The sequence below is a fragment of the Seriola dumerili genome, unplaced genomic scaffold, assembly GCF_002260705.1.
Source record: "Seriola dumerili isolate Sdu_G_001 unplaced genomic scaffold, Sdu_1.0 BDQW01000129.1, whole genome shotgun sequence".
NCBI classification, from domain to species: domain Eukaryota; kingdom Metazoa; phylum Chordata; class Actinopteri; order Carangiformes; family Carangidae; genus Seriola; species Seriola dumerili.
The window spans coordinates 1,557,357-1,583,518 of record NW_019174384.1 but is presented as its reverse complement, the minus strand read 5'-3'; the positions used below and the strand labels follow the sequence as shown (position 1 = coordinate 1,583,518).

General features: G+C 41.9%; 1 protein-coding gene and 1 long non-coding RNA gene across 2 annotated transcripts; one reads left to right on the top strand and one right to left on the bottom strand.

Moving 5' to 3' along the window:
- LOC111224302 lies at positions 1–1,953 on the top strand. Its single transcript, XR_002665219.1, has 3 exons — positions 1–107; positions 348–425; positions 1,021–1,953. It is a non-coding gene; the product is annotated as an uncharacterized LOC111224302 (long non-coding RNA).
- A 1,947-nt stretch (positions 1,954–3,900) lies between these two features.
- Positions 3,901–25,880, bottom strand: map3k15 (mitogen-activated protein kinase kinase kinase 15). Its single transcript, XM_022748814.1, has 29 exons — positions 25,158–25,880; positions 23,230–23,369; positions 22,868–22,891; positions 21,254–21,447; positions 20,913–21,081; positions 20,707–20,813; positions 20,035–20,205; positions 19,829–19,941; positions 19,449–19,608; positions 19,191–19,341; positions 18,989–19,096; positions 18,694–18,743; positions 18,341–18,436; positions 18,043–18,130; positions 17,816–17,949; positions 17,346–17,473; positions 16,501–16,631; positions 15,728–15,833; positions 14,016–14,173; positions 13,667–13,850; positions 13,112–13,289; positions 12,192–12,366; positions 10,988–11,173; positions 10,506–10,611; positions 10,132–10,372; positions 6,614–6,726; positions 6,416–6,522; positions 6,234–6,310; positions 3,901–5,382 (listed from the first exon to the last, which is right to left on the bottom strand). The coding sequence occupies exons 1-29, from the start codon at positions 25,462–25,464 to the stop codon at positions 5,289–5,291; spliced, it is 3,996 nt and encodes a 1,331-aa protein (XP_022604535.1). The 5' UTR covers positions 25,465–25,880; the 3' UTR covers positions 3,901–5,288.
- Positions 25,881–26,162: the final 282 nt, after the last annotated feature.

Genomic DNA, 26,162 nt, shown 5'->3' with positions numbered 1-26,162 from the left:
TGTACGGCTGTCTCCAAAGTCCGTGCTGTGAACTCCATCGTAAAAAGAGGAGGAATGGTGTGGTGCCAGCGGCAAGGCATCAAAGAAAGTTGCAACATTAATATAGTGTAAGATTATCTTTCCTGCTTTGTCCTTGCTTTTTTTTTTCTGTGCAGCTCTTTGTGTAACTGATAAACAATATTACCACTTCAACATTCCTTTTCCATCTGGATGACCCACTTCCCTGTGTACAAGTTTCTAATTTCCCAGCACCATCGCCCATTTCTGAAATACTTTCTCGAGACAATTCTCATGACTATCTCAAAAATTATGGTGACAGTTTGTGTTCGTTTGTGTTTCTCTTCAAGGGTACTAACATGGAAACGCCGCAAAGTATGTGTGGATCCGACACCTCACAAGATGCAAAACCTTCTTGCAATTTTGTGGTAACATGGGCACACACACACACACACACACACACACACACACACACAGCTTAACAGTGCACAGAACTCTTTTACTACCTCCACTTTATATTTCCGATGTACCATGTAGCTTAGCTAGCTACAGCTGCTAAACCTGTGTTCATGACAGTTCATTTCTGCTGCAGGTGAAAATAAGAAAACTGCTTTTGTCAGTCTCTGTCAAAAATAAATGACTAATTGTTTCAACAGTTACAAAGAATTTCAAGTGGTGAATCCACCAGTGTTACCATATGTCCCATATGAGAATTGAAAGCTGGCAACAGTAACTAAAGTGAGGGCTTATGGAAAGGCCTACAGAAAGATTTCTTAACTACAAGCCAGTTAAAGAACCAAAAAATATGAAAGCTTAGCGGTTTATAAAATAGAAATATCCACAATGTTGTTGTGGCTATAACAAAAGCATTTTCAATCCCCCTTATTTCTGCTCTCAACCTGATCCACCTTTTTGAGAGGAACTGTAATCATACACCATCACACACTGTACGTTGCAAAACTCATTCCGCCTGTTAAGTAATGCAGTAATACAGCAACGCGCCTGTTTTGTGCTTCTATTCAGCAGCAACAGAAAAACTCGTAAAGGAGTGAGAAAGTCTGACCGCCTACACAGGAGGAAGACAAAAATCTGGACTTCACCCAAACTGTAGACAACCATCCTTTGTCTTCTGTTGCTCAACTGAAGAGTATCGTTTTCATTAAAGATAAAAATTATCTGTGTAAACAGCGTATCTTCCCTGTTGTAACCTGTTTGTGAACAGGAAACCTACAGTAATTCCTTACTATTATCATTTAAAATATCCGCATGAAAAAAAAAAAATGTTTTCAGTGTACAGAACTTAATTAGGCTTAATTAATTAGGCCACAAAATTAAATTAAGAAGCCGTCGTAATGCTGTTCTACGTACCCCAGATCTTAAGTGAGTAATTTTAAGCAAAATTTTTTTTTTCACCCCTGACTATTTCTTTAGAATATACTTTCACCGTGCGATGTGTAATTAACATGTCATCACTTCGACACTGGCGCAGTCACAGTCAGTGTTACTGAAGTGGATTACTTCAGCTTGATCTGACGCAATAAAGTTTGTAACAACCAAAACAACCTAATTACATACAGGTGCAGGGACAAAGAAAAGTCCGAAGCATTGTGACGGAGACATGAAATGAAACACAGTAGGCCTTCATAGAACAATTAAGCTCTCAGCATGTGTCTTCAGGCAGTATGGTAGGATTTAGAAGATACTGAGTTTCATATTTTCAAAAAGCTGAGCAAATTTGACAGGAAATATATTTACTTGTTTGACATTTGGGAAAATTTGGTTATTTGCTCTATCTCTATCTGTAAGGCAAATATGATGCAACAGCCAGCAGGCAGTTAGCTTAGCTTATAGCATAAAGACTAGATACAGGGGAAACAGCAACCTTCCATTTTTACACTTGAGTAGAGTACAGCTTAATTAAGTATGTGAGATATAATGAGATATAGTGAATTTTAGAGATGCTTGCAGTCAGATTTTGTTATTGTGTTTTGTTACTTGTAAATGTTAATTTACGCTACTGACTTTTTTTTTTAATGTTGATTAAATGATTGTTTATCTGTTTCCCTCTGGGGTCTTTCTTTTCTGATTAAGTCTCGTTGCTCATTGAGATATTTCAATCTGGTTTTTCTGTGACTAACTCATGATAACCACTCACTCACAGACACAGACACTTTCGATAATGCAGGTTCTTTCCAAGACGATAGAGTGAAGGTTTGAGAGAGCAGGAAAGACAAATGTTCTCTATTTCTTTATTTCCTCGACAAAAATGCCAGGGTCTGAAATCAGATCCCTATAGCAGGTGGTTAGAACAACAAAAATGCAAGCTAAGCAAACACTTGGACATTTTTCCTTTTGTTTTCCTTGCTCTTTTGACATGTCAAAAAAAAAAAACCTGTTTTATTGGTAGATGTGTTGCATGATATCCCTTGACATAATTACTGCTCTACCTGCCAACCAAACCTGGCAGTGGCCAAGTTTCTGGGTGAGGCTCAGACGTAATGGGATTTCAACTGCGACACAATGCTGACTGTAGAGAAATTTCACATTGTTGTCTAGTTTGATTGTGATCGTTTTATTATGCAGTCCAGTGTGCTTTAATTCAGGGGCAGAAGATGTAACACGCCACACAACAACATGTCACTCTACACATTATACAATACAATTTCTCAGTTCCCCTATTTAACCATGCAGAACACACACTGTTAAAAGCTGTCATCGGGACTATTTCTTTGATAGACAGTAGAAGTCTGTTGACAGTGGGTTCTGTGTTATGCAGCGTAACGAGGACAATATTTCTGGAAAGGGGACTTGGTGTTTATTTTATAGCCATGCTAACGGCTAACGGCACAGCTATGTGGATTATTGCTTTGGTCCAGACTGATAATCTCAGCTATAAATTTTGTACAGACATTAATGGTCACCAGATAAATCATCAAAGCATGATGAATCCCTTAACTCACCTTTACTGTATGTTAAATGCTAATTACCATTTGTTAGCATGGAAACATGCTAAACTACGACCTGGAACATCTGCTAAACATTAGTATCTTAGCATTGTCATTATATGAGCCTATTAGCATGCTGGAGGTAGCATTTACCTAAAAAAACTGTGCCTAAATACAGCTTCATAGAGCCACTAGACATTATTATATGTAATTTTGGGGCACCACGTCCATTAGGAGAAAAAATTCCCAGATAAATATCTACCACTAGAGGGTAGTGAATTTTGTTATCTGGGTGAAAGAACCATTTCAAAAGAAACTACTAACAAAAGCTTACTTGCCCTTCAAAGACCAATATAAAGCCACAATACTGGAATGTGCTATTTGAAGGCTAACAGTCACAGATCAGGATACCAGGTATCACCACACTGGACTCAGTATGTTTGGCTCAATAGGTAGTTTACTTGTTTAAAGTCGAAAGTGGCAGGCAGTCAGATAAATGCAGAACTGAGGACGGAAATGAGAGTAGGTTGGAGGTCATGCTGTAAACACACAAACAGGTGTCAGGCAGGTGAAGGGCTAATGGGTAGCAGATAAGGGGAATGAATGAGGAATAAGCTCAAACACTCAGGTATGTAAGTATACAGCCAAGCTGGCAAAGAACAGCAGTACAGTGTGGCTGTGTAAACTTCCATCTTGGCCCAGAGTAAGGTTACTCTGCCTCTTCACTTTCTCTTTGAAGGCCTCTGTGTTGTCTGAAAAGGCCAAATAACTGAAAATGACAAAGGACAGAAACATCTATTTAGGTATTTGCAAAGATGCTCTTAGGTGTATGTGAGGCCATAGGAAAAATGTCCTCACCAAGTGAAAGTCTAATATTTAATTATGCTTAACACTGCCCACATAAATACCTGAGTGACAGGTGATAACAGTTCCATTATTTTTTTATTTTTTTATTGCGGTTGTAAAGCAACCAGGAAACAGACAAGCACATACATACATACATGTCATAGCTGGAATAAAATTAAAAAAATAACAAAAAAGAAAAAACATTTAAATACAGGTACACACAGAAGAGAAAACAACAGCTACCTCATCCAGAATGTAAAGGAAATCTGACACAGCTAATAAATAACGTGCGTACAAAAGGTAAAAGCGGCGCTGGGCTGGCAGTCATGATGTGTACACGTTTCAATAAGTCAGTGTGGCTACATTATTTTTTACTTTACAAAACTTAAGGCATTAGCTGACACAGGAAGTATGTGCATTAGCTTGTGTATCCCTGTTTGCACAATAATTATCCAGTAAATGATGAAAGGTTTCAACCTGAAACTAGAAGAGTTTGAGAAAATTTGGCGGCAGATCCAAAAAAAAAGCAGTTTGCTTCTTGACACAGGTTGTGATCAGCTCTGATTCCATGATACCAAGAGTGACCAAAGTTTTCAAGGCGACAAAAAACGCATCAAACCATTTATAAAAAAAACTTTTCAAATCACTTCTGCAACATAATCAGCAAGTTTAGAGCAGTTCTGAACAGTGCGGGAACATGAGCCATGTACAGTCATACACACTCGTCATGAGAGAGGAGTGACGTGGATCGATTAAAACAATAAGACAAACATACTTTTTTTTTTTTTGTTACACAATTTTGTGAAACACACATATTTAGCCCTTCAAGCCTCTAAAAATCCTTCATATTGAGAAGAAAGAAGAAGAAAAACTGAATTTTTTGGTTGAACTGCTGTACACATTAAGGCCATAACATGTGATTCTACATAGAGAATTGCTTCATTTTAAGGGTTCGGGAACCAGAAGGTTTAGGAACATATTGGTAAATCAGGCAGACAGAACAGAAATGCATTTATGTTACAGGAGAGTTTGGGAAAAGTTTTAATAGATATTTTAAATACTGTTTTCTGCTGTGAAAACCTGTGTTCTCTGCAAAGGATCAAGGCACAAAACTTTCATGGCCACCTTTCAAGTCCACATCTGGTATCTCATACATAAAAAGAAAGTGATGGTGGATTCCTCATTTGCTAAGATGCAAATTTTCTTCAAAAATCCTCAAGCACAAGCTCATATTGTGGCACAAATACACATTTAAGTGCACATAAAGATACATAAAGTAGTGCCTGCACTAAAGCGCTTTGGTCTGGTCAAGTGTGACTCTGTATGGAGATGCACAGACGAGCAAAAGACTCCGTCAGTCCTGTGCATGCGATGCAGAGAATATAGCACGAGAGAAGGCACAGTGGAGGAAGAGAGGCGTAGCCATGCAGGGCTGGTGGTGTGCGTGGATGTGCGTGTTTCCACAAAACAGTCCTCCAGAGTTGTAGTCCGTGCGTGCCATCACGCCTCATCTTCCGAGCGCGTGCCGCTCGTCAGCCTCTCTCGCTCTCGGTGCCGCTGGATGGCTCGCCAGATGCGGCAGAGGACTCCGCCCCTGAGGGGGAAGACGGGTTAGTCACGGCTTATCGATGTAGGTTTGTATCAAACTTTTTGTGCAGGTAGAAGATAAAAAAAAAACTGATGCCACCTCACCTTAGAGAAAAAACATTATCGACTCTTGGAAGCTGATTTTATTCATTTTCTCTTCTTTTCAAAGTCTTATTTCATGCTTTTTATTCTTTGAAAGACTTTATGAGGCAGTGAGTCTCGAACACTCTGCTATGACCAATTTGGTTGAGGTGAGTATGAGACGGTGAGAGGATTTCCAATTGTGTAAAAAAAAAAAAAAAAAAAAAAAAAAAAAAAAAAAAGGGGAACTGGTAAAAGGCTTCAAGACATTACACTCTGACTCAGATACAAAGATGAAGAGGAAACTGACAACACAAAAAACTGCCTGATGGCTCGACAAAATGAAAAGCAGTACAAAAAAACTCCACAATATTTAACCATCAGTGCTTTTCGTTCCGATATCTTTCAAGCTTTTTTGAGTTCAGTTCTTCCCTTGACGCCTTGGAGGCTACGAATCGTGGACGGTTTTTTAAAAATGTTTTACAGCTGATGCAAGGTGTGCTGAAGTAGAAACACAGCATCTTTCTGAAACCACGTACACCTGGAGAGATCGCAACTTAAAGTCCAGGACACCATAGCATTTCACCTTTCTAAAATAGCTATGTAATAATTTATAGAATCTTAAGCAAATCAAAAAATCTATCCGAAGTCAACGTCAATTCTGTCGATATAGTGTGTGTGTGTGTGTGTGTGTGTGTGTGTAACTCCGACGTCTAAGTAGCGTGATTCTAAGTTCCTTTCTGTCAGTTTGTGACACGGACATGAAAGAGTAGATACCGTAGACGTAGACAGCGGAGGTCGTCTCTGGTGACGTCATTGAGAATGTCGGTCAGCGTGTATTCCTCCAGCACAAACTAGAACAGAAACCACAGAGAAATGACTGTAAGCCTTTAGTTTACAGTCACACACTTGACACTTGTGAAGAAGAGGAAGCTGTAGACAGACAACAGACACTCAACCTTGTCTATGGTGTCAGCGTCCGCCCCCTGCTCCTTCAGCCAGTCGGTGAGCTGCTTGTCCGGCTCGTGGTCTGCTGGGATGTGGAAGATGGAGGGAGGTGAAATGTCTGAAATAGAAACAACAGCAACAGAGATTTAGAGAGGAAGAGAAGTAGGAAAAGAAGACTAATCAACCAGTCGGTTACAGAGTTTGTTTACCTGGTGATCTGTGTTTGACTCTGACCAGCTCCAGGTCGTGTGTTCTCTGCTGCAGCGTGGCCTTCAGGACCTGCTGGTACTCCTTCTCCTTCTGCAGCAGCTCCTCCAGCAGCCTACAGGGGGCCACCACAGCAACAGAGAACATCTGTTACAGTACGAGCAGTGAGCACTACATCTGGATCAATTTATTAAGAAAAAAAAAAAAGAAGCAGGTCAGCAGGTTGGAGTAAGTTCTCAAAAAATGTGATTTTTATTAACAAAAATATTACCAAACAGAAGAAAAATGAACCAAGGGAAATTCAACAAAAAAATAGCTTAAACCATAACGTCAAAGAAATAAATTAACTGCCATCTTATCTTCTCCTTCTCACCTAACTGGAGCCTACCAGCAGCTCAGGTAAGTGTAGGGGTGAGCTAATCCTACACATGCCTGTCCAAGCGTAACAAACCCCACACAACCACTACGTGCTAACTTCTGTTACTGCCGACATTTCCCACTCTACAATAAGCACCAGATATTAATTCATAAGTGCAACCCACTGTTATCTACAGCAGAGCAGGTCGACCCATGTTCCCACACACTCCTGCCCAGTCCCTCGCTACCACTAAGGGGGACACTAATGACACACACCTGTTTCCCCTTCCCCTGACTGAGCCGCTGATCGACCCCACTCACCTAAACACGCATCTGAAAATATACAAAGTGGGCCGACCCTTCCAACATCTCACACCTGCAAACAATTATCAAGCACATCTCGCAACCAATGCATTGAATAACAGGAGCTGAAAAATGAATAGAAACATGCAACTAAAATACTGATTAAATGACAGTGACAAAGACAATGATAATGTGGGGGAGGGGGCCTAGAGAAAGGGGAATGGAGCAGCCTTTTCACACTGTGGTTTTAAGTAAGAAATGTAGATAGTGCAGTTACATACAAGGTACATACAAGAAATGCTGATAAATTTAAGACATACAAATACTGAAACGTGTAGAAATATCAGTGTTTTGTGGCAGTAAAGAACAGACAGATAGTCAGGGCCTGACTACACAAGACAACTGTGCCTTTCAAAAGTCGTTAATCTCAAAACTCCTCGAGTGACAGTTTAAATACTTAAATATAACCTGAGTTATAGTTACTCAATTTTTAATCCTGACAGAAACCACTAAACTCTCCAATTCAGTGACACGTTCCAAAGTAACAGTCGTCTTTTCTGAATCACAAAGCTGCCATAAAATGAAAAGAAAAATAACTATAAATTACATTATTGTTTCCTAACAGCAGAGCTTTCTGCCGACTCTGTCTAACCCTAATCTCAACTTTATCAAATACATCAACAAACTGTCACGTGACTCTCTTCTGCATGTGAAAACAGAAACAAAGATAACAAAACCTGGCTGTTTTTTCACCACCTTTGTTCTTTTGCAGGGAGAGGTAATGAAAGACAGGTGTGACAAAATAGCAAGATCAATCACGTACAGATGGATATAATAATCATTAACAAAATATTATTTCTTTGCAAATGCACGAAACGATGCATGAATCATAGACTCCAAGCAACAGAAAGCAAAGTGCTCACTCCGTCTTTTACAAAAGCCTTAAAGAAAAAGGAGTAAAATCCAGTTACTCTGCTGCATTAAAGGCAGAGATATAAAAAGCTTCCTCTGTCTCCTCCTCCATATATCATAGATATATATAGATTTTCCTCAGACAAAAGCGTTTCTGAATGTTGCAATGTTTTTTTTTCTAACATCTTTTGTATGTTATCACTTCTAGAGAATTTCACTTGTGTGTCTCTATGGACACTTGATTCTTATCTTTCTCTCTCCTGGAGAGGTGCACCTTGTCTTGTCTGCTAAGTTCCCACATCAACACTATTTGTTTATCCTTTTTTTTTCTTTAGTCACAGACAACCTTGTACTGGAAACTTTGTACAGCTGGTTAACCTGTTTTAAATAAAGTGTTACAATGACAAATTTTTCCTGTGTCAGTATAATTTGTCCAAACACTAAATCCAGGCAGCCTTTTATTTGTGCAGGGCCTCAGCACTGTCTTTTCTAAATGTTGAATAATCTCTATGAGCTTTTGTATTGAAGAATATAATGATCAAATGTATGTTGTTTTTTTTTGTGAGAATTTTACCTGATTATAAAAAGGTAAAAAAAACAAAAAAACAATTAGTGGTTAAATATGGAAAGTTATATGGGAACCCTGTGGAGGATTGTCCACCCACTCTGTGTCATCATCACCCTGTCGGTTTTAGAGAGACAACTATCTATTTCATTCATCCCTGCTGCGTTTGCATTTGTGTGTGTGTGTGTGTGTGTGTGTGTGTGTGTCAGTTTGCAGGTTTGGGCGTGTGTGTTGAGTGTTTATTTTTACGTGCACATTCTCTCCATTGCACAAATATGTGTGGAATGAGATTGCGCGGGGAAATTCTTCCGTGTGATTGTGTCTGTAGGAAAATATGTGTTGAAATCTTTAAATGACGCTCCCTCACTGCAGCTTATTCACAGCAAAGGTAGAAGTACTTTTTAATTCCTTAAAATTACATGACATCTCCCGTTCGTTCCAAGGGCCGGAGTCGTTATAAATACATGAATAAACGTATGTAAGTAAAGATATCTGTGAATAATGCCAGTACATAGGATTTGAAAAGGGACCAGATACTGATGAATCCCAGTGGTAATACAGAGAAAAGAGAAACAACAATAGATGCAATTGCCTGTTTTCCCATGAAACCAAACTGGGATTTTGCAATGAAGGGCGTCAGCACTGTCTTTTCTAAATGTTGAATAATCTCTATGAGCTTTTGTATTGAAGAATATAATGATCAAATGTATGTTCTTTGTGTTGTTTGTATTGCCATAACGCTGTTTTCATGATTCCAGATGTCTCTCCTAAAAAAGAAAATCTTACTTAAGTGAAAATTTTACCTGATTATAAAAAGGTAAAAAAAAAATAAAAACAATTAGTGGTTAAATATGGAAAGTTATATGGGAACCCTGTGGAGGATTGTCCACCCACTCTGTGTCATCATCACCCTGTCGGTTTTAGAGAGACAACTATCTATTTCATTCATCCCTGCTGCGTTTGCATTTGTGTGTGTGTGTGTGCGTGTGTGTCAGTTTGCAAGTTTGGGCATGTGTTGAGTGTTTACTTTTACGTGCACATTCTCTCTATTGCACAAATATGGGTGGAAAGAGATTGCCCGAGGAAATTCTTCCGTGTGATTGTGTCTGTAGGAAAATATGTGTTGAAATCTTTAAATGACGCTCCCTCACTGCAGCTTATTCACAGCAAAGGTAAACGAGAATTACCGCCTTGCAGGTGTGTGTCTCCTTAAGTGTAATTTGTCACAATTAGCTAATGAATTCTTGAGTTATGGCGACCTTTGACCTTAATCAGTTCACCCTTGAATCGGAGTGGACGTTTGTGGCAGATGTAATGACGCGTTGCTGATGTGATGCGTTCGTGAGTTAATCAAGGTGTCTGTTATGCCTTGTGTCTGTGCACCTGTTCGTCTCCTGTTTGAGCCGTCCCAGCTGAGCTCCCAGGTGATGATGTGAGCGCTGGTGCTCCTGGGAGTGGGCGGAGTTTAGCGTGCCGACCGCAGAGTGGGCGGGGTCGGCCGTCGTGCCTGGGTCGTCAGCGTGAGGAGCCAGAACGGGGCCGAACTCCGCTTCCTCCTCGTCCACCTCGTCTTCTTTCTCCGCTCCCTCACACTCTGACGCCGGGCCGAAGTGGGTCTGTAGCTCTGTCAGTTGAGAGGGGTCAAAGGTCAAGGGTTGAGAGCATGACATATTACTGTAAATTAAATTTAACTTCAATATATTCTGGCATTTCTTTTGCACGTGTCCACTAGATGGCGACACAGTCTCAGCACCCACCTGGTATGAGGATGGTGATGGCTGCCTGCACGGCTCGCCGGATGATGTTATCCATGGCAAACATCCAGTGGGGTTTGATGTGTTGATTCCTCAGGACCTTGTTCACCTGAGAACGTCACACACAAACAGAGAAGGCCAGATATTTACACTCATAATCAACTAAAGACCTGAAATAACACACTCGTTAAAGTTGATTTGACATATTTGAATAAGTCAAATCAGCTCCTGTGTATGTGATCATATGTAACTCATGATTAAGATGGAAATAGACATAATTTTTGGCATTTTTGTTCAGAAATTATTGATATGATAGAGATAAAATTGAATTTTTTTTTTTCCTAACACCAGAAATAAACATCAGTGTGCTTCTTCTGTACCATTTCTGCACTGTCCGGCTGTTCTGTAGTATTCTGTAGTATATACTGAACTGTATGAGTCTGTATGTGAACTTCCAGCTGTGTGTGCACTATGTGTGCGCTGACCGAGTCCTGGAAGCCAAAGAGCACCAGCTGGATCTGGTTGATGGAGGTGGAGTCGAAGTCCAGGTCCAGCTTGAGTTTGGAGATGGTGGCCGCCATGACGCGCCTCTCTGGGGAATGGATGAAGTCTCGAAGGATGCAGATGATCTGCTTGATGTGGTCGACAGAGAGCTGGAGCTCCTCACTGCCCTGTACATACAAATATACACATATAAACACACACACACACATACACACATTTGACAAGGCATTGATGTATGCTCACTGAACCCATAGGTGCCACTATTCCAATGTAAAGTCTATTAGTGTCAAAGATTTAAGCTGGATTTATGTAATTGAATGGGTTTAAACCTTCACAGTTACATGATATTGTTTGTCAGACAGCAAACTATGAATTTAAACAGATTATATATCAAGCTTAAAATAAACTCTCAGGTGTATCTGATACTGTTGTTACACATTTGGAGTCTCTCAGCTCTTTTTATTTTAAACCATGGGACTTTGCGCCTCCTAGTGGTAAAAAAGGAAACTGTAGCTGGCACCAATGCTTATTTTTATCTTACATGGTCCTTTTTACAGTCAACGTATTACTACTTAAAAATCACACCTGAATTGATGCCTAAATGTAATAACTTGCAAAAACATGACATACATTCACCTAAACCTGTGCCTCATGCAATTCACCTGAGTGTTATTTTAATACATTTATGTATATTTTAGCTAATTTGCTTGTGAGAGCTTTAAATTTGATCTTTCTGTCTGTTTGTTTTTTTCATACTAGACTCCGTGCAGAGCTGATCAGGGTGTAGCAAACAAACATACCTAGTTAAAAAAAACAGACCCTTTTTGTAACTTTTATAATGACCATAATTATTGAAACAAGTGGTTGTAAAATGTTTTAAATGGTGTTTCTTTTATCCCTTCATTGCAAAATCCCAGTTTGGTTTCATGGGAAAACAGGCAATTGCATCTATTGTTGTTTCTCTTTTCTCTGTATTACCACTGGGATTCATCAGTATCTGGTCTCTTTTCAAATCCTATGTACTGGCATTATTCACAGATATCTTTACTTACATACTTGAGTTTATTCATGTATTTATAACGACTCCGGCCCTTGGAATGAACGGGAGATGTCATATAATTTTAAGGAATTAAAAAGTGTTTCTTTCTCTATCACAAACACACACACACACACACACACACACACCTGGATGTGGTTCTCCTTCAGGTTGGAGATGACCTTTTCTTGGTCGTCGTTGAGGACCTTGTACAGAATGGCCCGTCTCTCGCTGTCCTTCTTCAGCAGGAACAGGCCGCCGTCCCTGTCCTCAGGGGAGGGGGGGGCACTGCGGTCCTCCGACACCGAACCCTCGTCTGGCACACTGCAACACACACAGACACCCACACACACACACACACGAATGCGGAGTGATCTCATGGCAATATAAAACAAAGAAAACGAGCACACCAATGATTTACAACGGCATGACGTGCCGTTCGGTTTATGTACAGATACAAGCCTCTCCTGGCGACTGTGTGTGCCCAGGAAAGTGCAGAGGCAGCATGAGTCAGCGCCCACCAGCCGTGCACGTATGTGCGCACACAGATGTGTGTGTGATGGTGCGTGTGTGCTCAGCCGCCAGCTGAAGCTCTTAAAATGATCCGACCTCATTATACCAGTGTTGTAAAGGGCAGCAGAGCACACTGAGCACAATAAGGCCACCTGCCAGCCAAACACACACACACACACACACACGCACACACACACTCATATAAAGACAGGTGCACATTCATTCACATCCTTTCACATTCTGTACTGCGCCATCAGGGTTTTGTCTGTAGTGACACATAGTTTTATATCATAAGAGGAATTCAGTGTTTTTGGATTGAGAATAACGTTTGTGTCACACGAAGGTTTTTCTCATGTCATCCAAACTGAATCTCAAAATGCAAATTCAGCAAAGCAGTAGCAGCTGAGGCAAATGAGATCTGTTATATTTCAAAAATCTGAGCCTAACCTCTCAAGTTTGAATCTAAAAGTCCTGTAAACTTGACCCAACTCACCTGAATTAACTCACTAACTGCACTCAAACACACACACACATACACACACACACACACACACACCTCAGGTAGTTGGAGTTGGGGGGTTTGAGCAGGTTCTCGGACCCGGAGCTTTTCTTCTTCTGGAAGAAGACGTCGTGTTTGGAGTCGCAGTCCGGGCTCACGGAGCCGTGTTCGCTGCTGCTGCTCCCGGTGGCCTCGCACTGCAGCTGCACCGGCAGGGAAACGCTGTGGATGTAGTCTGCAAACAACAACAACACACACACACACGTGGAAAACACACATGAGAGGCTGAAGACTGAGAATTTACAGAATGCTTTTTGAGGGATAACGCCACATCACAACCTGTGATATGTATTCCAGTCTTCATTTTGGGTTACATGCTCTAAACTCATGACCTTTTCTGTGTAAAGGTGGATTTTCCCTGAATCTCAGAGTATTTGTAATCATTTCAAAGGATGTTCCTCCTGGGCACCACCTCCACTTTAAAATGCTGTGGGAAAATCAACTTACTAGATCATGATTTCGGCAAAGACTACAGCAGAAAGTGATGCCTCAGCCTCAGTGACAAATATTTCACCTTCATGCTTTCAGAGTGTTTGTGCACGTTTTGTTTACCGGATGGCTTGAAGGCGATCTTGCTCTTCTTGCCCTTGGTGTTGTGCCGCACGAAAGTGTCTCGGAGCAGGTCGGAGGCGATGGCTCTCTTGTGAGGATCGGGCTCGAAGCAGCGCAGGATGAACGACTTGGCCTCCAGCGACAAAGACTCGGGGATCTCCGGGTGGATCTTGAACATACCCACCTGTAACACACAGCCACACAGATTTACAAGTTCAACAGTCACACCAAATACTCTAAGTCTGGGTATTTGTGTTTGAAGTTTGGAACTCCAAACCGTGCTCCCTCCCCTGTTTTTAAAGGCTTCAAATAGAGAACACATCTTATAACAAACAGAGACAGTACCCACCTTAAACATGGCTGCCTGTGGTTCCCCCAACTCATGAAAGGGGGGTTTCCCGGTGGCCATTTCTATGATGGTACATCCCAGCGACCAGATGTCAGCCGGGGCCCCGTACCCTCGAGGGCCTTTATCAATGATCTCTGGCGCCATGTACTGCAGAGTACCTGCAGACAGAGAGCTGGATACTAACCCGGGACAACTATTCCTCACAGGTAAAGAGAGGCAGGTAACTCATTTAGAGTCAGCGTCAACAAATCTTTGTTGGACTGAAACCAGCTGGCTTCTCTTATCTAAACAGTGATTACAGACCCAGGTTGGACCTCACTCCGAAAAGACCAGAAGTGAAAGTGGTGTATACACGGTCAGCTTTTCAATCCAGATTCAGATTTTACAGTTTGTATTTGAAAACCAGATCACGTCTGCACCGATTTCAAATTGAAGCAGGGAAGAAAAATTGAATTTCTGCTGCAAAAGTGCAACATTGAAGCTCATTTTGTTGATCGAAAACATCCGATTAGAATTACTTTACTCCTAAAAGATGAGTTCAGAAGAGAAGAGAAGTTTCTTTTTATCTCTAAGTATTGGGTCTGTAGTCTGCAATTCTCAGCAGATTTGGCATCTGTGCTCTGGTCTAAATGCTGATGTAAACAGAGAGACACAGAGAGAGCTATAAAAAGAGACGGAGAGAGAGAGAGAGGGGGATGGAGGCAGCAGAGGAGAAACAGATAAGGAGACACACACACACACACACACACACACACACACACACACACACACACACATACACCTGCTAATGAAAGGTAAACACCTTTCTGCCTCTGCTTGATTAACTAATCTAATTACACACCTCGCCGGCTGCTGGAGAAGGCCAGATGGCCAATGAATGTGCACGTCCGTATGTGTGCACACGAACATTCGCGCAGGCTCGCATGTCTGAGTGTTTCCATAGAGGCTGATAGTGGCTCTTGACATTTTGAGGATCATTTGATATTTACACTCATAGTCTTGAGACTGCAGCATTTCTATGACTCCGTTTATGCAGCCCAGACTGAGTTACTGACTGTTTATGTGTGACAGCACTTTGTGAAGCAGGGACTCGTGTGCAGTTTCATTCTCTGCGAGTCACTTTATCCACTTTTGTTTTAGACACGTTGTTTAGTAAATGGTCATGTGGTGGCACACAGTGTTATTTTTTGTGATTATTTAGTTGTTTTAATGCTAAAAATAAAAAAAAAATTTAAAAAAAAGGAGAAAGATTTGATCATTTACATTTGGCTGAGGTGGAAAGGTTTGCATATTGACAAAAGACCAATCGGTCTTGGAGCAATGGAAACAGACCTGGAGAATAAATCATGAAGTACGTGAAGCGTGAGACTTAAACGTCCAACGAAGAGACAAAAAATATCGGCAGATCTGTGTGAAACGATGAGGACATTCCACCTGCAGCCGTTTATCTTGACAAACCAACTTCTAATATTCGCAAAACTGCAGGTCGATTTTCTTAAAATTCTGTTAAAATTTGCATTAACATTTAGATGTTTCCCTCAGCTGTTATATTGGCACTATGCTGGAGCTCCACGGATGTAATCTGTAGTTTGGGGATTTTGGGACATGTCAGTTACAAATACAATGCGTGTATGTGTATTGTATATGTTTACAGGCAATTAGCTGGACAACAATTGAATTAATTGCAGGAAGAATAAGAGTGATCAAGTTACCGGTGAATGTTTCCGTACAGGGGTTGACTCCTGCCAAACGCTTAGAGGTGCCAAAGTCTGAGATCTTCAAGACGCCACTGTAGGTGTTCACCAAGACATTATCGCCCTGATGGAGAGACAGACAGACAGACAGACAGACAGACAGACAGACAGACAGACAGACAGACAGACAGACAGACAGACAGACAGACAGACAGACAGACAGACAGACAGAAACAGGGTTTATATATGGTAATGTGGGCAAGGATTAATTCATGTGAAATTAATATCTTTACATACTGGTAATAGCAGGTAAACCACAGGCCTTATTAATAACATGAATAACATTAATGGTGGCCATGTTTTCATTTACTGGTTCTATTTCCAGGGCCGTGCTCGTCTTGCTCACTGGCATTGCGTAATAGAAATGAAACAGTTATCGTCAGTGTTAAATTACTTACACATGAAATGTCAAAATGTCTGCTTGGAAAAAAAAAAGGTATTTGGAGGAGAAGAATGAAACAGTGGTACAGATATTTCCCAGACAGGTTTTTACTACAATCAAATATAAAAACACTTCATAAATATCGTTATTGCCTCTTGCAGGTAAGAAAGAATATTTAGGACCTAAGGCCTTTCTGGTGAGACTGGACCTTCAACAACAGACCTGTAAGGTCACATCATGGTCACAAATGGGAGAACTAGTTCCTCTCTACGTCACAGTGACACCTGGCTGCACCGCAGACTGTGCTGTAAAGACGGTGTTGAACCTGCCCGGCGTTATTTCCTCGTACCTTGATGTCTCGGTGGACGATCTGGTTCTCGTGCAGGTATCGCAGCCCCTCCAGGATCTGTCTGGTGTAGAAGATTATGGTCGCCTCTTTCAGCGGACCCCATTTAGACCGCAGCAACGCGGACAGGCTTCCTGGAGAAAGGAGAGAAGGAGTGTCCAAAACCTATCATGAAATGGGAAGACGACCAAGCAGTTAGAGAGACCGCCCGGTAACCGAGAGGTCACAAGCATCGATCTCTGAAAGAGACAGTTTGTCCATTTTTAAGCCCTGAATTGTGCTTTTTTTTGTTGTTCCCAGTTAGTTTAAACAAGAATATCTGCCCAGAGAAAAATAATCAGCAAATACACAACATAGATGGAGAATTATTGATTTGTTCTGGTGTTTAATGGTGACATTTTCACCTCTGAATATTGATGCTCACATAAATGCCTCATCTTGCATTAATTCACTATATCTCCAACAGTGTGTGGACACATTGTCTGGAGCTGTTCTTATATCTACTAGATATTACTCCTGATTCCTGCTGCACCTCTTCATTTTATACTTTATCAGCTTTACGTAGCGTGCTGCTTAATATTCATGGAGGATAATGAAGCATATTGTTTTCATTTACACTCAATACAAGCATATCATGTTGGTGCATCACTCAATACTTGAAAAACCATTTCATAGGGCACCTTCCAGGGAAATCTTTCTGTTGATGTGTTTAAACAACAGGTAGGATAATGAGTAAACAGCCTTTAGTTCCAGATGGATTTCCAAGTATTGTCTTTCCTACCATACGCACGTAATCGTGCTACGCAGTATCTATTGAACCAATCTCTTTCAGTGTCGTACAAACACACCTCCAGGCACTTGTTCCATGAAGATCTTGATGTATCCGTTCTCAGAAACAGAGCCCAAGTACTGAACGATGTTCCTGTGCTTCAGGTACTTGTGCAGGGCGATCTCCTCATGAAGGGGCTGAGAGTACCTGATTCACAGAAACAGAAAGAGACTTTACAACAGGAATTTTGTTGTTTATTAACACAGAGGATGTAACATTATCCAGCCCGTCGCCCATAATCCAAACATTTGGTGTTAAGTTACTTTTTAAGCTGCTTTTTTGGCAGGTTTGGGCTAACTGCTAAAAAAGGTTACGAGTTAACAAGATTATGTGTTGAGACAGCAATTTTAATGTTTCTCCTGCACAAACTGACATGAAAGCAAATGGGGGAAATACAAGCTCTACTGTCTTTTCTGCTTTTTCTTAATGTGGAAAAACAGTTGAATTTGGTCAGGGGTCTGCTTTCAAAAAAACAAAAAAGACACCTACCTGCTGTCTCTCTCAGGGATCTCTTTGATGGCGATTCGGACCTGGTTGCTGAGGTCTCTCCCAGCATACACCACTCCATAGGTTCCTCGCCCCAACACCACCCTGTCTCCTGTCTCATTGGTGTCATACTCATACTGTAACACACAAAGATCAACACACACCATTACAGTAACCAATCAACTGCAATCATCAGCATCAACTATAGTCATGCACAAACACTCCCTGACCTCCAGTGTATCTGCATCTCCCTCCCCTTCCAGCTCCACTGCGTTTCCTGTGCCATCAGATATCATCTCTTTCACCATGGAGCAGAACCTGAAGCATGCATACACACACACACACACACACACACACACACAAACACACACACACACACACACAAACACAACCAGACATTATCATTATCTCCAGTTCCCGGCCGTCAGGTCGTGCTGCGATACAAAACGCGCATACGCACTGAACGAACGCAAAACACGGACAAACACACACACCTACACAGACACATCTAGAGGTGTGTGTCCTCACCGACCGCACTGCTCCTCAGTGGAGTAGTAGATCTGGAAGTCATCGGAGTTGTCGTGGACGTAGAGGAAGCAGCAACGCTCGTCAAACTTACTGATGCTGCAGACGAGGAAAGTTAGAGAAGACCAAAGTTTAGATTAACTTAACTTGTTCTGTTTATTCTTTTTGTGTTTACGTGTTACGTCAGTTAAAAACTTAACTACGTCATCTTCTGTGTTATAATATATATATTATTTCAAATTCTAGAGATGCAGTCATTCATTTTAAAATGCAGCAAATGGGACTTTTCAGCTTTGGAACTTGAATTAAAGCAAACAAACAGTAAAAAAATAATAATATCCGCCTGTTTGTCATACCTAATGCCTTTAATGGACATGGCAGTGAAGTTCCACTCGTGGATCCCTTTCTGTAATGAGAGAATGAAGTTTTGTTCAGACTCGTCACATATTCAACCAGGATCAAATCATTAGGACTCAAAGAAAATTCAAAGGAATGAGCGTTTCCATTCACTTTAGTTATACTAATATTAGGATGTTGATTCCCCGAGATAAACAGCTGATGGCGCTAATTCCCCAGTCCGGTGCAGTCAAACCTGAAATGTTGGGAAAACCACGCAGAAAAGCATTTCAAGCAAAAGGGGAATATTCTTACCGTTTCAGCAGGAGAAACATGCCAGATAGAGACGTTCTTCTCTTCTGCCTCGTTGTTAATGGACACATAGGAGGGCTGGTAGACCTTCGTCGGCTCCAGAATCAACACCTGTTAACAGTAAAGGTGTTAGCACTGTAGCACGTGCCTCTGAACGCTTTGTCTGATTGTGCTTATTCAATTGAGTATCTGTGTGTGTTTGTACTGGAAACCGCAGTCGATTGGTGGTGCGCTGCGTGGCCTCCACGATGATGTCCATCCAGAAGATGAGTCTGTCCCGCTGAGGGGAGTGCTCCACCGTCTGCTTCTTAAACCTCTGGATCAGCTGCAGGTTCTGCACCACCGACCGCAAATACCTGGAAGAAGAAACACACAGAGGGAGACGACAACAGGACTGTTATAATCTATAACTCTAAATCCTGCATGTCACACAATTTTTTTTGTCAAAGTGAACATCTTTCACCAGAGAGGTGGCTTCAGTTTGAAGAGCTTCTCGGCAGCCTGAGTAGCTTTGGGGATGTCGTTAGCTAGCATGCTAACGGTGAAGAACTGGCCCACGTCCCAGTAGTTATTCATTTTTTCCAGGGAACCTTTGCGCCCCAGCAGACTGTTCAACCTCACACCTGAGACATGAGATTATCAGTAGGGGAAGAAAGTGGAAAAAAATGAATTTGCTTAGTTTGTTTCTACAGTACTTTTTGTAGTTTTCACTTGTTTTTCAGTCACTGCATAAGTTTTATAAACTATTCAGCCTCAAAATCACCTTTAAAACTGAACCCAAAACACACAATTTCACCATGTGTTGATACTGTGAAAATACACCAAAAACTTCAAACCTCTCACCTATTTTCCTCAGTTCAATTGAGCTCTCAAACTGTTGGCCAGCAACTATGAGCAGGACCGCCAGATTGATACCGGAGTAAAGAGTGGGCTGCAGCTCAAAACCCTTCCTGTACCTGGAGAGAGAGGACGACACATAGATGAATACTCAGGAGGAAACAATTAGACTTAGACCATGGCAAAGAAGCATTTATCATATGTGCTCTTACCACTGTATGGCGTTATCTCTGTTTTTAGTGTCTTTGCAGTCTGAGTCCAGAAAGATGTCCTTATATATTCGTCCACAGAGACAGAACATGTCCGGTGCCGGGTGTTCACATGACTGTAGCACCTGTAGCATCACTCTCAGAGCCTGCTCCCTGTCTCCAGGACTGTTTCTCCTGCACACATATAGATACAGATAGTATTTAATTAGATTATTGTCTGGAGTCATTCAGAAATTACTCTTGTAGCTCTAACGCAGAGTTACGCTGCTCTACAAAGTCTGCAAGGTTGAAAAACGCATCTCTGTTTTGCTAGTTTCTGTCTGTATAGCTACTGTTAATATTTACAGTATATTGTGAGTTTTTTAAAATAATAAAATATATAAATCAGTAACAATACCTACAATTCAATACATTCACGTGTAATTTAAAGTTAGCTTGATAATTTCCTCTAAAAACAAAAGCTGAGATAACAGCTACTCTGCGAGCTAACGTTAGCAACAGTTTAACGTTACTGTTGTAGTACTGTTAGCTTGCTTGTATTTTCTCCACCATGACTCAGTGTAACTCGCTAGTTTTGTGAAATAATAATCTGAATTACAGAGATTTGTTTTCAATAAAATTTGTATTTTTTTGATAACAGAAGGAAAAAGTAAGTAACTAAATGTTGCTGTGTACCTGTTGAGAGCGAAGGCGTAGTGGAACTGGATCATGGGCTGGGTCGCCAGATCACAAGTCGGCAGCATTTCCAGGGTTTGCACCAGCTTCACCATGGCATCATAGTCCTGGTGGTCAGACAGGGGCAAGTTGTGTCATGCTTTTCATCACTATTACCTGTGTTCATGCTGGAGTTTCTCATAATTTACACCGCTCTGTGTTTGTACCTGTATGTCTCTGTAGGAAAACAGCAGGTTCATGACAATGTCCTGTGTGAGGACCTCTGTGTTGTCGATTCGGAGTTTGATGCGGGAAAGCTCCTTGGCCAGCTCCTCTCCCTGATATTTCTCCCTGGCCTTCCTGATGTCGTTCAACAGGGTGTCCTTAAAGGAGGCGCTGCAGAAGAGAGGAGAGGCAATTCACAGTGGTACTTTTTATGATGATAATGATGGGAACTGATTCTAATTCATGCAAGCTAATGATGCATGTTGATCCTTCCCCAAATTTGACTTCAATTCACTTCCAGTAGTTTGTGAAAACTCTGTGTTTACTTGTGTGTGTCTCTCACCAGGATGTGACATGGATGTCCTTCAGCAGGCTGGTGAAGCGGTCGGTCAGGGGAACACAGAGCGGCCCCAGCAGGTTGTCCCAGCTGGGCTGCATGTACTCACTGGCCCTGCGCTGGGCGTCACTCTCACAGCACATATACTCATGGTTAGGAGTCACTATGTAGGGGATGAAATAGTAGTTACCACTGGATGCCTGGAAGGAGAAAGGGAGGGGATTTTTAGTTTTAGTTTTTAGTCTCACATCGCTGTTAGAGTACCGGAGGTGCTTTCAAATGAATAGTGTAAATGTATTACAGCTATATATAGCTAAATATCAGATACACACACATGCTGGATACTAATGCCAGGCATAAAAGGAGTCCAAGACGAGAAAAAGAAGGAGGATGGGTGGGGGGGGATTAGCGAGTGATTTATGAGGAGGATCAGTACACCACTGAGATTATTTGGTGGTATCATGACTTGGCAAAATCAGCAAAGCTTAACACGAGTGATAAGGCTCACTTGGCTGTTAAATATCCAGTAGAGCACAAACCAATGCACATTAATACACTCTGAAACTCTACGTCTTTGTTCCTCTTGCTTGTACAATTCTCTTTTCTTTCCGCTTACTTTGTTGTTTTTTGTACATTTCCTTTTTTACAAGTTGTTCAAGATAAATTAAGGCACAAAGGGGATAATCCAATCCAATGATAATCCATCATTTGCACAGAAAACTCATAACTTGTTTCCCCATTCACCACAAATATATATATATAACTAATTAGAGCACAACTTGTGGTGACTTTTACTGCCATGAAATGAAGTGAAGCTTCACTGCTCTTTTCTTAACATCGCTTTGAAGCTGCAGATGAGACACTCATTCTGAATGCAGCACCATAAAGTTTTAGTTAGCGCCTGTTTGATGCTCTCTTTTTGCTATGACTTATTATTCTCATAATATTAAGATAGAATCATCATCAAAGTATCAGCTGCAGAGTGTCCGCCATGACGCCAAACTCATTTCATCCCTCTGTGGCTTTGTGAGTTGCACATTATTAGGGGATTGAATTTGTTATTAACACAACATCCCATGGGAGGAGGAGGGGTGGGGTGGGGGGGTGGGGGGGGCAGAATCTCCCAGCATGCTTTGGTGCAGCATGGTACCTACTTTGTTGCGCAATCCAGAGCCTCTATACTCTGGAGGCAACAGAACCCAGGGAAAACCTAATGCTGGAGGACGAGCAGCCTACTCCACACACACACACACACACACACACACACACACACACACACATGAACACACCATACATACATTAAAAACAGGTTGCTATGGAGAATAGCAATTAATAATACAATAGTATATATGAGGACACTGCCACACATGTTTTAGCGTGTGTGCGTGTGTGTGTGTGTGTGTGTGTGTGTAAGAGAGAAAGAGAGAGAGAGAGAGTGTGAGAGAAAGCATGTAGATATGCATTTGTGCATGAGAGGACCGACAGCACTTGTCATGAATATTATTCCACAAATAGCACTAGACAGTGTGTCGCGCAGATCACACTGAAATGCACACGTACACACAAACACACACACACACACACACACACACACACACACACACACACACAGAAACTTACTGTGTTTTTCTGCACCACCATGTCCTACAAGGAGATAAAACAAAAAGCTTGTCAGACTGGATCTGGACATACGTACTCTTAAAGTTGCACTCGTACGACTTGAAACAGCTGTTTCCGCCTGGCAGCACAGTGCAGGACCGACTGTACTGCACACACACACACACACACACTGACCAATATACACACAACCTCACACACCAGTCTGTAAATAACTTAGTGGATGACTTTGTTCTAAGGAGGTGCGAAGGAATGGCGTCCTCGAACTCTGATTACACCAACAGGAGATTCAAAGAGGTGTGTGTGTGTGTGTGTGTGTGTATGTGTGTGTGTGTGTGTGTGTGTGTGTGTGTGTGTGTATATACCTTCAGTGACTGGGCAGTGTCGGGGTCAGTGTCATGGTATAGGATGACATTGTTGGCCATGTCGAAGCTCTCCCTCACGCCCAGGTGGTAAAACAGGGAGGGCTGCCGAAACACATCGCTCATATCCACAACAGCGATGTCTAGAAGGACGAAGATTAGAAAGATGACGACGACGACAACAACAATAACACGTCTCTAAGGTCACATCTTTGACATATAAGTACAATCCATTTCTTCAAACAAATAAGAAGACGGCCTTGCGTTGTAAACTGCCCTTGACTAAAACACTTGAGCTCTTAACTATTTAAAAGAGGGAATGTCAACAGAAAAACTCTCTATAGACGTTTCAACACTTCATTCTTGTTGAATTTGGCTTTACTTGGTCATTTTCTTCCATCTGCCATCACTATGATATCTGGTGGTGAAACTGGATCATGTCTGGGGTCAATTAAACCCTAGAATTCCCTGTTACACTCGTTATGAGCAAACTGTTATTAAACTCAAATTCAAACAGACTTTTTCGGGGGGGTTTAGGAGGGGTAGTACTTCATAAAAACATCAAACACATACACTATATAGAGCTAATAAAAATCCATTGTATTTAACCATGTTTTACAGCAAAGACTGACTGAGACCCAAAGCAAAAGTAACACATCGTTTTCTGAAACATATAATAAGTTCAAAATTGTGTGTATGAGCCATTCTCATGAAATGAGTAAAACAAAGCTCAATGTTTCTGAGTTAAAGAGACGTAGGGTGGACACATTAAAACAACAAAAAGACACCTGGAAGCTGTTGCTGTTGAGACGTTTCCCTAAAAACACAAACGTCAACCTCATGGTGGCGCTAGAGGAAAGGTCATCAGAACTCATCCTCTGCGAACCATGAATGTCTGCCCAAAATTTAATGCCGGTCCATAAAGTTAACGTTGAGATGTTTCAGTGGATAAGGGAAAACTTTGACCTGGAGGTGGCACTACATGAAAAGTCATTAGGATTCATCCTCTGGGCACCATGAATGCGTCGCCATCTGCTCTGACAAGTTCAAAGATTTTGACTTTTCACTCCATCCACTGAACCAACGCCATTCTCTCTGCAAACGCAGCCACCTGGCCTGGTATTTGTTCAGTGAAAACTCTGATCTGCGATCTGTGTCGTCTCTGGCAGAGGTGTGGACGGCATCATAGCCCATGTACTGTATATCGCTGGCAATTAAAAACTGTTGAGAGGAGCTCTTGTTTCACACTGCTGCAATCAGACCGGGAGTAATAAAAGGTGTCAGCTTCTGGAGGATGAAGACAGAATGATGAATCATGTGGTCGGGAGTGGGGCTGACCTTAGCGGCAGTCATCAGGGAATCAGAGAATAAATGGTCAAATATACATAATCATAGTCCACATGAAGAGTCGCATATCATCAGTTTGATATAATTATTTGTAAAGAATAAACATAATTAATAAACATTAATGACCGTAAGAGGTCAGAGGTCATCATTAAGTGATAATGGCAATGATAATTTACCGTAAAGCAAAGCAAGAGATAAAATTATGGGATAATATGATGAAAACTTTCAACACAAATGATTTTAAATTGTGCATTTAGGCAGGTACACACGTGTAGTGTGTTAGTAGTATGTGAGGTATGATGGTGTGTGTGATTTATGGCCGTCCTTTATGAACTCATGCCTGCTACAGGCTCTATATCTGGAGGCTTTACAGGTTGTTTGTTTATGGTTAAAGGCTTTTATGATGGTAATCACAAAATAAATTTATTACACCTGTAAGAATTTTCCCAGCATGAGTTTGGTGCTGAGTTAGTTGCTCAGACGTTGTTCAAACAACTTGTAACTTTTTAAACAGCTTTAGTAGCTGTTTAAACCCAAACTGCAAATGACTAACACCACGCTGCTTCTCAGACTCACACACTCACCTGCATCGTAGAAACTGTCCAGCACCGACGTTTCTCCAAAGTCCAGCCTCCCGAAGGTGACTGTGGTGAGCAGGGCGCTCTCTGCGTCGCAGGCTCTCTGCAGACACTGCAGCGCTCCGGACTCCGGGCTGCTGGCCATCACCGACTTCAGCCCGTCGTTCAGGACGTAGACGACCCGCAGGGAGCGCTGCTTGAACGGCGGACTGGGGCTGGACACCTCGCCCCTCTCCCGGTCCCTGTCCACGCTCAACCCGGCGGAGTGCTCCCCTCCCATGTCGGCCACCTGCGCGCTTTGCCCGGTTTCCATAGCGAGAACCTGGGGGGTGGTTTGTGCTTTATCTCCTTCCTGGTCCGGTGACTTTCCACCTCTCCCTCCCGTCAACTCCTGCGCTCTGTCTCGACTCCTCCGTCTTGTCCTCCCGCCGCTCACTTGGTGCGCACCTGTCGTCGCTGGAGCGGAGCGCGTCTGAGTTTGTCACCCAGCATCTCCGCCTCATTAACTCACATCATGTGCCGATTATCTCGCACCAAGAAGCTCGCTTCCCCCCTCAAGACTGGATCCGACTAGATTCCCCGGAGAAAGAGGAGGAGATGTGGAGAGAGGGAGGAGATCGAGAGAGGGGGGGGGGGAACAAAAATGCATCCAGAAACGAAATTATTCTCTTAATTTTGGGCCAAATAAGTTATTCCACGAGAGTGTTTATGTTGCAGCATACAATCAGGTCCTGGCACAGTCTGAAATGTTATCACCGTGTCTCTGGTTGTCTAAATATAAAACAGTGTGTCCTTCTGGTGCCCTCACAGCAGCCGTGTTATTCTCTGTTATGTCCTCCTGACAGCAAATAAATTCAGCAGAGGGATGATATTTCCTTTTTTCCTGAATCAAGTTTCACTCTCTGTTAAGATGGCCATACTTTAAGTTTTCCTCTCATCTCCACTGCCATTAAAAAAAAAGTATACATCCGAACATATAAGCTACCCTATACATTTCAGATAGGCAAATAA